Here is a 13,982-nt window from a genome sequence, read left to right as displayed (position 1 = left end):
TTAAGCGTGTGGACTTTGCAGCCAGACCCCTGGATTCAGATCCCAGCTTTACTGTTTGCCAGCTGTTCGACCTGTGCCTCCATTTCCTCATCTGTAAAAGCGAAGTGTGTTGAGGATTGAAGGAGTTAACATATGTAAAGTCCTCATAAAATTACCTTATGCAGGCCGGGTACGATGGCTCACGCCTGTAATTCCAGCACTTTGGGAGGCCGAGGTGGGTGGATCAGGAGGTCAGGAGATACTAAAAATACAAAAAAATTAGCCGGGCGTGCTGGCGGGCGCCTGTAGTCCCAGCTAATTGGGAGGCTGAAGCAAGAGAATGGCATGAACCCGGGAAGCGGAGCTTGCAGTGAGCTGAGATTGCGCCACTGCACTCCAGCCTGGGCTACAGAGGAAACTCGGTCTCAAAAAAAAAAAAAAAAAATTATGCATATTTGTGGTAGCTGTTATTATCATTGCATAATGTTACTATTATTCCCATAATTATTCAGGGCAGTGCGGTGTAGGATCCTGCTGCCAGAAAAAAATATTTTTTTCTTCAGATGGTCAGCTGTAGAAACCATCCAAGTGGATACAGAAGCAGAGGGCACTACATTTCCCTTGGTTTTTTTGTTTGTTTGTGTTTTGCCTGATACCTTCTTTAAGATATAAGCTAGGTGTATTTTTTGCCAAGTTTGGTTGTGACTTAGGCATTGGTACTAGTGGTCCTGCTCCTGCCAGCATGTGGCTGGTGCTTCCGTCATGGTGAATCTGGAAAGGACTGAGCTCAGGGCCCTCATCTCAGGAAGATCCATGTCCCTTGAATTTGTGCATTGGTTTTTTTCTGGGCTCCTAACTGGTGTTTTCTGCTTCCCCTACTCTCTGACCTAGATGGAAGAACTGGTGGGTGAGAGGCATCCTGACTTTGGCCATGATTGCATTTTTCTTCATCATCATTTACCTGGGACCAATGGTTTTAATGATAATCGTAAGTGCCATTTCACACTATTTTAGTTTTCCCTTCAGTTTTTGCTGCGGGCCCGGTTGTCTTAAGTGTGAGGTGTTGGGTTGGTTGTGGGAATTGATGGGGGTCCAGGCTTCTCAGAAAACCTCTGCCATAGAACATCTGTGACTTCCCACTTCTCGGTAGCCACCTGGAGGGTCATTGGTGTAGGCTGGTTGTTTATGGTTGAAGATGTCTCAATGTCTTTTCTTTTAAAAAACTGACTTTATTGCCTGTGATCCCAGCACTTTGTGAGGCTGAGGCGGGCAGATCACGAGGTCAGGAGTTCGAGACCAGCCTGACCAACATGGTAAAACCCTGTCTCTACTAAAAATACAAAAATTAGCCATGTGTGGTGGCACACGCCTGTAATCCCAGCTACTCAGGGGGCTGAGGCAGGAGAATCGCTTGAACCTGGGAGGCGGAGGTTGCAGTGAGCCGAGATCATGCCACTGCACTTCAGCCTGGGCAACAGAGTGAGACTCCATCTCAAAACAAACAAACAAAAAAAACTGACTTTATTATTCCAACTCTGTAAACTTTTACCCTGGGCATGTCTCTATATGACTCCTGGTTTTGTTTCCTGTTTTCCTGGGGCCTCCCTCCTGGGCTTAGAGCTTTTATTAAGGAAATCCCAATCCACAGAGCTGGTCTCTCTGTCTTCCCACTGTCCTGGACAGGGTCAGGTGACCATCAGCTGCATGTGAGCAAAGCATTTGACTTTGAATACTTGAGACTTTTGAATACTTGAGTCAAAAGGAGAATGGATTGGTTGAATCCTGGGAGGTTCTAGAATAAAAAGTTAAAAAGGAGGTTTTAGAATAAAGTTAATTGAGGGCCAGGCATGGCGGCTCACACCTATAATCTCAGCACTTTGAGAGGCCAAGGCGGGAGGATCGCTTGAGCCCAGGAGTTTGAGACCAGGTGAAACCTCGTCTCTGCTTAAAAAAAAAAATCCTTTTGGCTGGGTGTGGTGGCTTACACCTGTAATCCTAGCACTTTGGGAGGCTGAAGCAGGTGGATTGCTTGAGCCCAGGAGTTCAAGACCAGCTGGGCAACACGGTGAAACCCTGTCTTAAAAAAAAAAAAAAGTTAATTGAAACATCAGGGTGTGTATTTTATTGTGAGTGGAAAATTGGATCTACTCCCTATGACATAGAGGGCTGCATTGCTCTGTGGGATGGTATGAGAGAGGAAGAAGGAGGGAAGCAGAACCACTGGAGGTCCGATATTTTTCTTAAGTATAATGGGTTTTCTGGAAGACTCATGACCTGTTGGTTTCCATTTCCAAAAATCATAAGAATTGGGGTGTCAGTGAATGTTTTGTGTCCCGCAGGTGATGTGCGTTCAGATTAAGTGTTTCCATGAGATAATCACTATTGGCTACAACGTCTACCACTCCTATGATCTGCCCTGGTTCAGGACCCTCAGCTGGTAAGCTCTCCGGCCCCACAGAGGCTTTTAGAATTTGGATGATGTGCTTTGTGGCAGGTACTTAGAGTGATGGTGGGTATTTCTATCACTTGCTATAGAAATAAATGCTGGGGAGGCAGTTATCATGTTAGGTCATACAAAGTTTCATGAAGAAAATGTCATTTGAGCAATAAGTGAAGAAATGGGTAAGAGAATGTTAGGAGTAGGAAAAAGGCAGGAGAAAAGAGGTGATTGCCACAGACTCGCACAGTGCCTTTGAGACCTGAGTATTTCATAGGCCAGACTGTGTGGTTGGCCTTGCAGGAGTCTTATAGTTATTGAAGTCTGGAATCTTCCTGAGAAGAAACCAGATGGGCTGCATTCTGTGACTGTGTTTGCCTCGGTATTTGGATTCCTTAAACTCTGTATGATGATCCCGTTTTTCTAGATCAGTATATTTTTCATGCTGTCATATCTCAGCATCCCACTAGAGTTGTCTGGAAGTTGTTAGGTTCTGCTGCCGGCTTTGTTATCCTTGGAACTTGGTTTCCTTGTCTCTAAGACAGATGGTTGAGACTTACTGGTTTCCAGACTGTGGTGTTTGAGCCCTACTTCATCAGAGGTGTTTTGAGTGCCAGAGTGGGCAGGAGTGAGACTGAATGCATGGGATCTGGGCTCCGCTGGGAAAGTTGGCTTTCTCCGTTTCCTAGGAAAGGACTCAGCTTTCTTAAAGCAAAAAGAAAAACCTGTAGCACATGTCTGAGACCCCTTTCTGATCTGAAACTCTGCTTTATTGGCTGTAGTATTCTCAGGTGGTGACTTTTGAGCAGAGCACTGCACAATGCTGAGAGGACCTGGGGCAAATGTGGACCTTCTCACCCCACTGTGCAGGGATACAGGGGTTGAAGCCATGACTTAGCCGGCTGGAGAGCAGTGGTTTTTGCCCCAGCAACCTGGTCACCGTCAAGGAAGCCAGTGTGCTCAGATGTAGGCTGGGCACCCCCTTCCTGAGGTGTTTCCTGTCACCCAACAGCACAGGCTGCCTCTCAGCCTCCAGATGGAATTGTGATTGTCACCTGGCTTAAGATGCATGTCCCTTTTGTGGCTGTTCTTTAGCTGGAAAGCAGTGTTTTGCATTTTGTTAACATACTCAGGAGGCCTGACTCCTGGCTGTGGTCACTTTACAAAGAAAGTTTTTTCCATGTAACAGAAAAGAAACCCAATGTGGGAGTTTTTGTACTTAGTAATTAAAAAAAAAAAAGAATGGGAAAGAAAAGCTCTCCACTTTCTTCTGTATCTCAGGATCCTTGCTGGGGGTTTTCAGTGATGGCTGCATGGTCCCATACTCAGCAGTACTGTGGAGGCTGCAAGGGATGGCTTCTCTTCTCATGAATGCCAGTTGAGGAGAGAGAATACACAAGTGAAGAGTTAACGCTAATGGAAGGTCTGTGTGTCAGAGCCAGGCTTCAGAGAGGGAGATGCATCATTAATTGCTTAGTCAGATAATCACATATTACTTGCTATAGAAATAAATGCAGGGGAGGCAGATGTCATGTTAGGTCATGCAAAGTTTTATGAATAAAATGGCATTTGAGCAAGGAGTGAAAAAATGGAGAAGCAAAGAGAATGTCAGGAGCAGGAAAAAGGCAGGAGAACAGCAGACAGGTGTGGCAAAGCCGGAAGAAACCATTTTAATGGGAGTGAAGGAGTTCCTGTTGGGAAGAGTGGAAACGAAACAGGGGAAGCAGGATGAGGCGTGTTTTTGAAGGTCGTATGGTTTAAGGATCCCTCAGTTAGGTATGGGAATGCTACAAAAGGGGCAAAAATGGAGTCTCAAGTTTGGGAGAAATGGAGAGTGAATGAAAGCTGCTGTTTCTAGATAAATTTATCACCTATGGTGTCACCAGAGAGCAGGAAACTGTGGTCTGCTTGTTGCTCTGTGAGCTGTCCTGGGGGACTCAAGGGTGGGGGGTACTCTGCTGCCCTCTGTCCCTTCCTCTGGGATGTCTGACTGCCTTGCTGTGAAGGCAAGGGTGCTCCCTGCGGCAATGACCTGCCTTCATTTACAGGTACTTTCTCCTGTGTGTAAACTATTTCTTCTATGGTGAGACAGTGACGGATTACTTCTTCACCCTGGTCCAGAGAGAAGAGCCTTTGCGGATTCTCAGTAAATACCACCGGTTCATTTCCTTTACTCTCTATCTAATAGGTATGCATTAAGCAGTTCTCCATTTCTTGTGTCTGTATTGTTTTTGTATGTCTGTCAGGTAGGAATTGGGGGAATTTCTTGGTTAGGGTACAGTTTTGTGACATTAACTCTGACCATGCAGGGGAGCAGAGCTGATGCTCTATGTTAAGCTGTAGCAGCTCTTGCCTTTTTTTTTTTTTTTTTTTTTTTTTTTGAGGCAGGGTCTCACTCTGTCACCCAGGCTGGAGTGCAGTGGCACGATCTCGGCTCACTGCAACCTCCACCTCCCAAGTTCAAGCGATACTCCCACCTCAGGTCCCAAAGTAGCTGGGACTACAGGTGCCTGCTACCAAGCCCAGCTAATTTTTGTATTTTTAGTAGAGACTGAGTTTCGCCATGTTGGCCAGGCTGGTTCCGAACTCCTGAGCTTAACTTATCTGCCTGCCTTGGCCTCCCAAAGTGCTGGGATTACAGGTGTGAGCCACCACGCCCGGCCTTGTAGGAGCTCTTTTAAGAGAAGCAGAGTGTAGGGGCAGGACTGTGGCCTGTGCCACCTGCCCCTGTGTTTCAGCCACCATTGAGGAACAGCACAGCATGGTCCTGTCCTGACTCTCCTGTTGGCAAAGATTCTGCAGTGGGACCAAAACAAAAATCATCTAGGAACTTACCATCTTTAGGGGAGTCATTTTAGGAGAATGCCTTGGGTGACATTGTAGCATGGTGGAAATTTTAGTGGATTTGGGCTTAAAAAGACTCTGCAACCTCAGGGGGAGCTAGGAACATAATATTTCTGAGTCTCAGCTCTTTTGTAATCTAGAGCTAAAACTGCAGGGTTACTGTGAGGATTAAATCAAATACATTAAAACTTCACAAACATTAAAGCGTTATATTAATATAAATTCAGCTAAGGCCACGTACTAATTCTAATAATGCTGATAGTTTTTCATAGCTACCTTCAAAGCTAGTTTGAGGTGCATGAAAAATTTGTTCTGACCTCAATGTCAATCTGACCTATTTTTGATCAGCTTGATAGCAATACTTCTGTGAATGACACCTGACTATTAAAATATAAAATCTGCGAAGGGGTCTGCTGCCATTGAGGATATTCAAAGAGTATGCTGCAGACCCCGAAAGCAGCCTTCCACAGTGGGAGGTCAGGGGTCTGGAAAAGCGACATGCGTATTTCTGGGCAGAACTGCTTTTGAGGATCTCTGCATATTTATGGGTAAAGGTTCCTTTCCTTCCTGGAGAAGGGGTCTGCGGACATGTTTTGCCACCATCTAGGTCACTGTGAGAGAGATAAAAAGGTGGTCTTGACCCTATACCATGTGGATCCCTCTTCTCCCAGCCCTATGAATACTAGGACAGGTGTTGGCAAACTTTTTTTTTTTTTTTTTAAGGGGAAGCAAGTTTATTAAGAAAGTAAAGGAATAAAAGAATGGCTACCCCTTAGGCAGAGCAGCCCCGAGGGCTGCTGGTTGCCCATTTTTATGGTTATTTCTTGATTATATGCTAAACAAAGGGTGGATTATTCATGTTTCCCTTTTTTAGATCATATAGGGTAACTTCCTGACGTTGCCATGGCATTTGTAAACTGCCATGGCACTGATTGGAGTGTAGCAATGAGGACAAGCAGAGGTCATTCTCATTGCTATCTTGATTTTGGAGGGGTTTGGCTGGCTTCTTTACTGCAAACTGTTTTCTCAGCAAGGTCTTTATGACCTGTATCTTGTGTATCTTGTGTGACCTCCTATCTCATCCTGTGACTTAGAATGCCTAGCCGTCTGGGAATGCAGACCCTGTAGATCTCAGCCTCATTTTACCCAGCTCCTATTCAAGATGGAGTTGCTCTAGTTCAAATGCCTCTGACATTTCCCCCATCACTTTTATAAGAGAACCCTTAATCCTAAGGGTTGCAGAGGGACGAAGATCCATACTCTGTAACTTCTTCAGGCTGATTAGGGGCAATGATATTCCTGCCTACCTATGGAGGTCTCTTGTATTCAGGGTAGAGAGGAGCTCAGTCAGAAAGTGTCAGTATGGTTAGGGCCATTCACAGCTCGGACACAAAGTGATATCTGGAAGATTTTGTAAGTGTTTAAGAGAACATTGAGTAAGCTTATCCTGCATTCCTACACAAATAGTACAACAGCAATATATTCCATATCAGTAAAGCAAAATAAGCAAAACTATCCCAAGTAAACTAAAGAAGGCTTTCCATGAACTGGGTAATTGTTGGAACCAAGCTGATACGGGGTCGGTAGCTGATTGCAATATGTTCCCAGAATTAGAATACTGATTCAGATTTTTACATCACCAATCCCTCTTGTTTCTTCTGAGCTGCAGCCAGAGATCACTGGTTGGTTCACAGGAACAAGCAGTCTAAATTGCAGAAAAAAACCAAAGTCAGCCAATCAGTGCTGCAGTCTATTTCCTTTGGGTTGGGGGTCTCCTCAGTATTGTCCCTTTGGGGTTCACCAGAAAGATGTTACCAGAAAGGGGTCCAGACCCAGACCCCAAGAGAGTGTTATTGGATCTCATACAAGAAAGAGTTTGGGGCGAGTCTGTGGAGGAAAGTGAAAGCAAGTCTATTAAGAAAGTAAAGGAATAAAAGAATTGCTACTCTGTAGGCACAACAGCCAGCAAACTTTTTATTAAAGTTCCAAACGGTAAATATTTTAGGCTTTGGGGACCATAGGGTCTCTTGCAGTTACAGTCATGCATCGTTTAACGATGGGCTACGTTCTCGGAAATGCATTGTTGTGATTTTGTCATTGTGCGAACATCGTAGAGTGTACTTACACAGACCTAGATGGTATAGCCTCCTACACACCTAGGCTATAATGTGTAGTCTGTTTCTCTTAGAGTACAAACTTGTACAGCATGTTACCTTACTAAATAAATATTGTAGGCAATTATAACACAATGGTAAGTATTTGTGTGTGTAAACATAGAAAAGGTACTATATGGTAATTAGTAAATCTTATGGTATTAAAATCTAATGGGTATTATAATCTTAGGGAACTGTTGTATATGTGGTGTGTTGTTGACGAGAACCTCGTTGTTCAGAGCATGACTGTTCTCAGTTCTGCTGAGCTGTAGCTTGAAAGCAGCCATAGACAATATGTAAACAAATGGACATAACCGTGTTTGAATAAAACTTAATTTATAAAAACAAGCAGCTGGCCTGACCACTGTTTGCTGGCCCATGTTCTAGGAATAAAACATTCCTATCTGATGAACCATGTTCTAAGTTTAGTGTGGTCTGCATGATTATAAAATATTGCCTTCCTTTTACTGTTTGGGAGGAGTTATTTTTTCCTTGTGACTGTTTATCTGGATAATGTTTTTCTCCCCTGGGCTTTGACATTGTGCACTGGTTAGCTGCTGGGAATAAATTAGCCAAAGAACCACTTAACATAGCTAAAGGAGGGCAAAGATAAATGCAGAACATAATTCATTTTTCTTTTCTCCTCCCACCTCAAACTAGGATTCTGCATGTTTGTACTGAGTCTGGTCAAGAAGCATTATCGACTGCAGTTCTACATGGTAAAGGAAATGCATGCGTGTGTGTCAGAATTCTTGATTTAAATGAAGTTTTTCAGGAACTCAACAGGCCTTTCATGCTTTCTGTGACAAATCAAAACTCAGGAACATGGTCTGATATGTATGCATCTAGAGCATGAAGGAAGAATGCCTATTTAGGTTTAACGGCTCTACATTGACTTAGACCCAGTCACTGTTACTTACACCTTAAGCAGCCTCTCCACTAGGACCCTGAGGTGGGCTCCAGAGAAGGCACAAGCTGAAGCTTCAGACACTGCCCACAGATGTCCTGTCTGGTACATCACTTGCTACCACTTATTCCCTGACTCACCAGAGAACAGCTCCTCTCTGAGTGCTCCAGGTGCTCAATAACTACTAAGAAAATGAAAAACACCCAGGCTTTCAGAGCATGGGAGAGCTCACTCACTAGTGGGCTGTGGGGGACAAAGTATTACTCTCAGAAGCCTGATCTTACCTGTTCACTTTCAATAAGTCAGATACAAAAGCAGATATTTTTCCTACCTGTTTCTCAGCAGTTTTCTATTTGGTACTGATTGTTCTTTGAAGTTACTTTCAAGGTAAACTAGTAAGTAGTGTTTATTTTTCTTTTTTTTGCAGTTTGGCTGGACCCATGTGACATTGCTGATTGTTGTAACACAGTCACATCTTGTTATCCACAACCTATTTGAAGGAATGATCTGGTGAGAATTGGGAGTTGGATTTTCCCTTTTATTTTGTGGGTGTTTCTCATGTACGGATACTCTCTAAGCCAGTGGCTCTCACCTTGAGCCACATCAGAATCCTCTGCAGGGTTCATTATAACACAGATTGCTGGACCCCACCCCTGACTTTTTGATTCATTAGATCTGGGGTAGGCTTGAGAATTTGAATTTCTAGTACATTCCTGGGTGGTGCTGATATTGCTGGACAGGACCTATGCTCTGAGAACCACTGTTCTAGATTAACAGGTACAGGAATATTTAAAGACTCAAATACAATGCAACATGTATGGCAACAGATTTGAAAACCTAGAGGAAATATTCATGATTTCCTGGCAAAATGTATACTAAAAGTCATGAAGAAGAAAACGTGAATAGATCGGTAACTCTAAATGAGCTTTGAAAATTATGTAAGATTCCATATCTGGAAAAAGAAACAGGACCAAATGGGTTAACAGCTGAGTTTTATCTAACCTTTATACCAAAGCCAGTGAGGAGAGAGAAGCAGGAATGATAAACCCATTTCTGCTACGATTATAGATAAATCATTCTAAATAAAATATAAGCAAATAGAATCTGGCAGTGTGTCAAGGGAATAATATGCAAATACTGAGTGGATTTTATTCCAAAAATGCAGTGGTGTCATCTATCAGCATTGGTAGAAATCACTGGCCAACTGAAGCAGCTAGGTGATCTTAGTGAAAAGGTTAAAGGGCGGGCACGGTGGCTCACGCCTGTAATCCAGCACTTTTGGAGGCCAAGGTAGGCGGATCACGAGGTCAGGAGTTGAAGACCAGCCTGGGCAACATAGTGAAACCCCTGTCTCTACTAAAAATACAAAAAAATAGCTGGGTGTGGTGGCAGGTGCCTGTAATCCCAGCTATTCCGGAGGCTGAGGCAGGAGAATCACTTAACCTGGGGGTGGAGGTTACAGTGATCCGAGATTGTATCACTGCACTCCAGCCTGGGCAACAGAGAGAGACTCTGTCTCAAAAAAAAAAACAAACAAACAAACAAACAAAAACCTGTAATCAAAGAACTTTTTAAAAAGTGTCAGTGTCAGAGAGTGGAGAGTGAGGAGAGAGGGAGTACAAGTGTGGAAACCACCTCTTTCATAGTGAAGATGACTGGATCAGCAGGGGAGTGTGCAGAGAGGAAATCTAGCTGTGCGTGTTGGGGTTTCACACTCAATACAGTCCTGGGGAAAGGTAGGGCCAACTAGAGCTAGTAATAAACAGCAAGAAAAGTCAGTAAATAATGAAAGAGACATTAAAGCATACTATTTAGAATTGGGGAGGTAACCACTAGAAAAATAAAAATTAGAAACGATTAGAAGTGGTTATTTTTGGGAATGGAGATAGGGATGGGAGAAAGAAGGAAAACTTTTTGTTCCTTTTACAATTAAATTTCTATCATTGTTTACATATATTTCTTTATCATGAAAAAAGGACAGATGACCTTTTAGTTTGCAACCTCCACTTATTCAGTAGTCATTCAGTAAACACTTGAATGTGTACTCTGTGCTAGGTACTAGGTATGACTATTTTGGTACTTTTTATGTTTTTAACTTACTCCTTAAGGGGTTACCAGAATTTTATGGGTGATTTTGGTGCTGGAATTTAAGAATGGCACTGTTTTGTGTACTTTTGAGGCACTGTCACCTTGCTTGAGTTGATCCTTACTTTGGTTCATTTCTAGGTTCATTGTCCCCATATCTTGTGTGATCTGTAATGACATCATGGCCTATATGTTTGGCTTTTTCTTTGGTCGGACCCCACTCATCAAGGTAAATGGATTATCCTAATGTGAAATACCACTGTGAGGGGAGGGTGGTGCTCTCAATGTGAGTAGATCAGCCTGGCAGACAGAAGAAATCTAGCTGTGTTGTATTGTGGCCATGTCTTCATGTCTTCCTGGAGAAAGGCCAAAGGAAAACACTGACAACTGATTAAAAAAAAAAAAAAGATAATAAAGGAAATAGGCTGGGCATTGTGGCTTATGCCTGTAATCCTAGCACTTTGGGATGCTGAGGCAGGAGGATTGCCTGAGACCAGGTGTTCAAAACTAGCCTGGGGAACATAGTGAGGCCTTGCCTTTACTAAAATATTTAAAAATTAGCCAGGCATGGTGGTAGCATGCACCTACAGTCCCAGCTCCTTGGGAGGCTGAGATGGGAGGATCTCTTGAGTCCAGGAGGTTGAGGCTTCAGGGGGCTGTGATAGTGCCACTACACTCCAGCCGGGGTGATGGGGCAAGATCGTGTCTTGAAAAAAGAAGAAAGGAAAATATTTTTACAGATTTATAAAATCTTTTTTTGGGACACATTTTTTGGGGCTTTGATCTGGATTTGAGTGTAGTCACTTAATTAGTATATCGTTTTCTAATATAAAACTATTCGAATGACTGATTGAAACAGAAAGGGAACCAAAGGGGGGGTATAAGATAGGGAACAAGGAAACCATATTTGGGGGAGCTTTAGAAGGTGACATGGTTAAGAGAATGGGGTTTTATGAAAGAAAGGTTCTTAACAAGTAATCATTGTTCCCAAAGCTGTAGTTATCAAAACACCCTTTGCTGAGAACTTGCTCTCTGTCCACAGCTGTCCCCGAAGAAGACCTGGGAAGGCTTCATTGGGGGCTTCTTTGCTACTGTGGTGTTTGGCCTTCTGGTAGGTGGTGGCTTTCAGCTGTGTGAGGGATTGGGTGGACAGAGTCCTCACACCACCTTCCAAGGCCTGTCCAGAGCTGGAGAGTGTTTTTGGAGGCCAGGACTGTCCTGCTGAATGGCAACCTTGCCCTGAAGAGGGCCACTGGCCATGCCAGCCATCCACTAGCTTTCAGGCAGGGTGCTAGCAGTTGGAGAGCACCTTCTATGACCTCTCGCGCCCAGGCACGGTGACATCAGCAGGTAGCCTTCTTGTCAGGCATTTGATGTTCCAAGGTCAGGGTGAGGGCACCCAAGGGAAAATGAGATACACAGCTTTTCTCCTATGTGTGCCTTGCCCAGAGGTGGGTGATTTTCCTGCCCTTTCCAGAGCACCATTCTCTGCTTCTGACCCTTGGACCAGTCCTCCTCCTTCAGCACTGTCTGGCTGCCCTTCAGTGCTCACCGCCCAGCTTTGTTGCTTTCCAGCCTTGTTCCTCCTGAGATCTGCCTCTCACTGTGCCCCTTCCCCATGGCCTCTCTCCAGTTATCACTGAGTTCAGAGATCTTGAGGAAAGTGGTCCTAGCTCCCCAAATGGGGAGAGTCTTCTTGTAGTTCTTTGCCCCAGTCCCTTCAGGTTTTCCCGGATTCTTTCGGGGCCTGGGTGTTTGGGTTCCTGTGTGTAACCTTGGTGGGTCATGAGTGTCTTTTTTTTTTTAATTGAGGTAAAATATGTATGGTAAAACATGAACCTCTGAACACATAGCTCGCAGTTAGCAGGGTACTAGGCACCCTGAGGAACATGGCCAAACCAGGTGCCTGTGTCTAGGCTGGATGGTTGGAACTTACCTCCTTGCCGGTCTCTCTGTTATTCCTCCTCAGCTGTCCTATGTGATGTCCGGGTACAGATGCTTTGTCTGCCCTGTGGAGTACAACAACGACACCAACAGCTTCACTGTGGACTGTGAGCCCTCGGACCTGTTTCGCCTGCAGGAGTACAATATTCCTGGGGTGATCCAGTCAGTCATTGGCTGGGTATGTGCCACTCACAGGGGGTGAGCGGCCTCCATGGACAGTGGCTACAAAGAGAGATCCCCCTACATCACCTGCCCTCTGAAAAAAGCTAGCTTCCTCCTTCCCGAAGCTGTAAGCCCCAGGATGAAGGAGAATTGCTCACTCCAGGTCAGGGTATGGGCAGGAGACCTTTCCCCCAACATCAGATTGTTTAGACCAGTGGTTTTCAAAGTGTGTTCTGTGGATCCCTGGAGGGCCCTGGGATCCTTTTAGTTGCGGGGGTAGGGTGGGGGGTCTGTGAGGTCACAACTGTTTCATAATTAGACTATCACGTTTCCCTTTTTCAATGTGTTGACATTAGCTGTGATAGGACACAAAAGCAGCAGTGGTTAAAACTGCGTTAAGGCAGTGGGTTCGTCATGCCACACACTCACAGTACAAACAGGCCAGTTCTTCTAATGAATGTCTATGAAATAGTAAAGTTACTAATTTTGTTAAATCTTGACCTTTGTACACACACCTTTTTAATACTCTCTACTGAAATGGAAAGTATGTGTAAAACATTTCTGCTAAGTACTGTAGTACAGTGCTTGCCTAAAGGGAAAGCATGTGTGCAGTTGTTTGAGTTGTGAGCTGAATTAGCTGCTTTTTTCTAGAAAAGAAAGTAAATTTTACTTGGAAAGAACCAACAAATTATAATTTTTCAGACTTGGGTATTTGGCAGACATTTTTCTTGAAAAGGATGAAGTGAGCCTATCACTTTAAAGAAAACAACTGAGGCTAGGCACAGTGGCTCACACCTGAAATCCCAGCACTTTGGAAGGCCGAGGCAGGCGGATCTCTTGAGGTCAGGAGTTCCAGACCAGCCTGGGTAACATGGCGAAACCCTGTCTCTACTAAAAATACAAAAAAATTAGGGGGGTGGTGGCGTGTGCCTGTAATCCCAGCTACCAGCTACTCAGGAGGTTGAGTTGCTTGAACCCAGGAGGCGGAGGATGCAGTGAGCCAAGATCGCACCACTGCACTCCAGCCTGGGCGACAGAGTGAGATTGTCTCAAAAAAAAAAAAAAAAAAAAGAAGAAGAAAAAAAGAAAAATGACTGACAGTAATTGTTACCAAGGATAAAATTTGGCTTTCAAATGAAAATTAGAATTTTGGAAAGCTTAATCTGCCAGTGTGAACTTGACAGTTTCCTAATACTTAAAAGCCTTTTCTGATGAGGTCTGTGATGATTCTTAACGACGTGTGTGTGTGTGTGTGTTGATCACATGAGAAAAAACACATATTTGACACCGTATAATGTGTCTACATTTGGAAGATTTACATAATTCAGTGAACCATTATTTTCTAAATGGCTGATGCATGGTGTTATATAGTCATGCATGGGTAAAAGATCCATTCAAGTATAAGATGGACCATCGGATTTTAATGTAAGACAGAACAAAGTCCATTGATAGAATTCTAGATTCCATATGA

At 44.0% G+C, this 13,982-nt stretch overlaps 1 protein-coding gene across 3 annotated transcripts in view; it reads left to right on the top strand.

Moving 5' to 3' along the window:
* Nucleotides 1–13,982, top strand: part of CDS2 (CDP-diacylglycerol synthase 2) — a 71,261-nt gene that overhangs the window by 47,649 nt on the left and 9,630 nt on the right. Inside the window, exons 3-10 of one of the 3 annotated variants that reach the window (XM_054466830.2) lie at nucleotides 871–967; nucleotides 2,319–2,416; nucleotides 4,465–4,604; nucleotides 8,074–8,132; nucleotides 8,748–8,830; nucleotides 10,547–10,634; nucleotides 11,448–11,516; nucleotides 12,375–12,527. In XM_054466830.2, the coding sequence (XP_054322805.1) occupies nucleotides 871–967; nucleotides 2,319–2,416; nucleotides 4,465–4,604; nucleotides 8,074–8,132; nucleotides 8,748–8,830; nucleotides 10,547–10,634; nucleotides 11,448–11,516; nucleotides 12,375–12,527 (787 nt within the window). Of the gene's footprint in view, nucleotides 1–870; nucleotides 968–2,318; nucleotides 2,417–4,464; nucleotides 4,605–8,073; nucleotides 8,133–8,747; nucleotides 8,831–10,546; nucleotides 10,635–11,447; nucleotides 11,517–12,374; nucleotides 12,548–13,982 lie in introns of all 3 variants that reach the window. The other 2 variants (XM_063658996.1, XM_054466831.2) reach the window with 2 other exon arrangements.

Source organism: Pongo pygmaeus, chromosome 21 (assembly GCF_028885625.2).
Source record: "Pongo pygmaeus isolate AG05252 chromosome 21, NHGRI_mPonPyg2-v2.0_pri, whole genome shotgun sequence".
NCBI lineage: Eukaryota > Metazoa > Chordata > Mammalia > Primates > Hominidae > Pongo > Pongo pygmaeus.
This window is presented reverse-complemented; position numbering and strand designations above follow the sequence as displayed.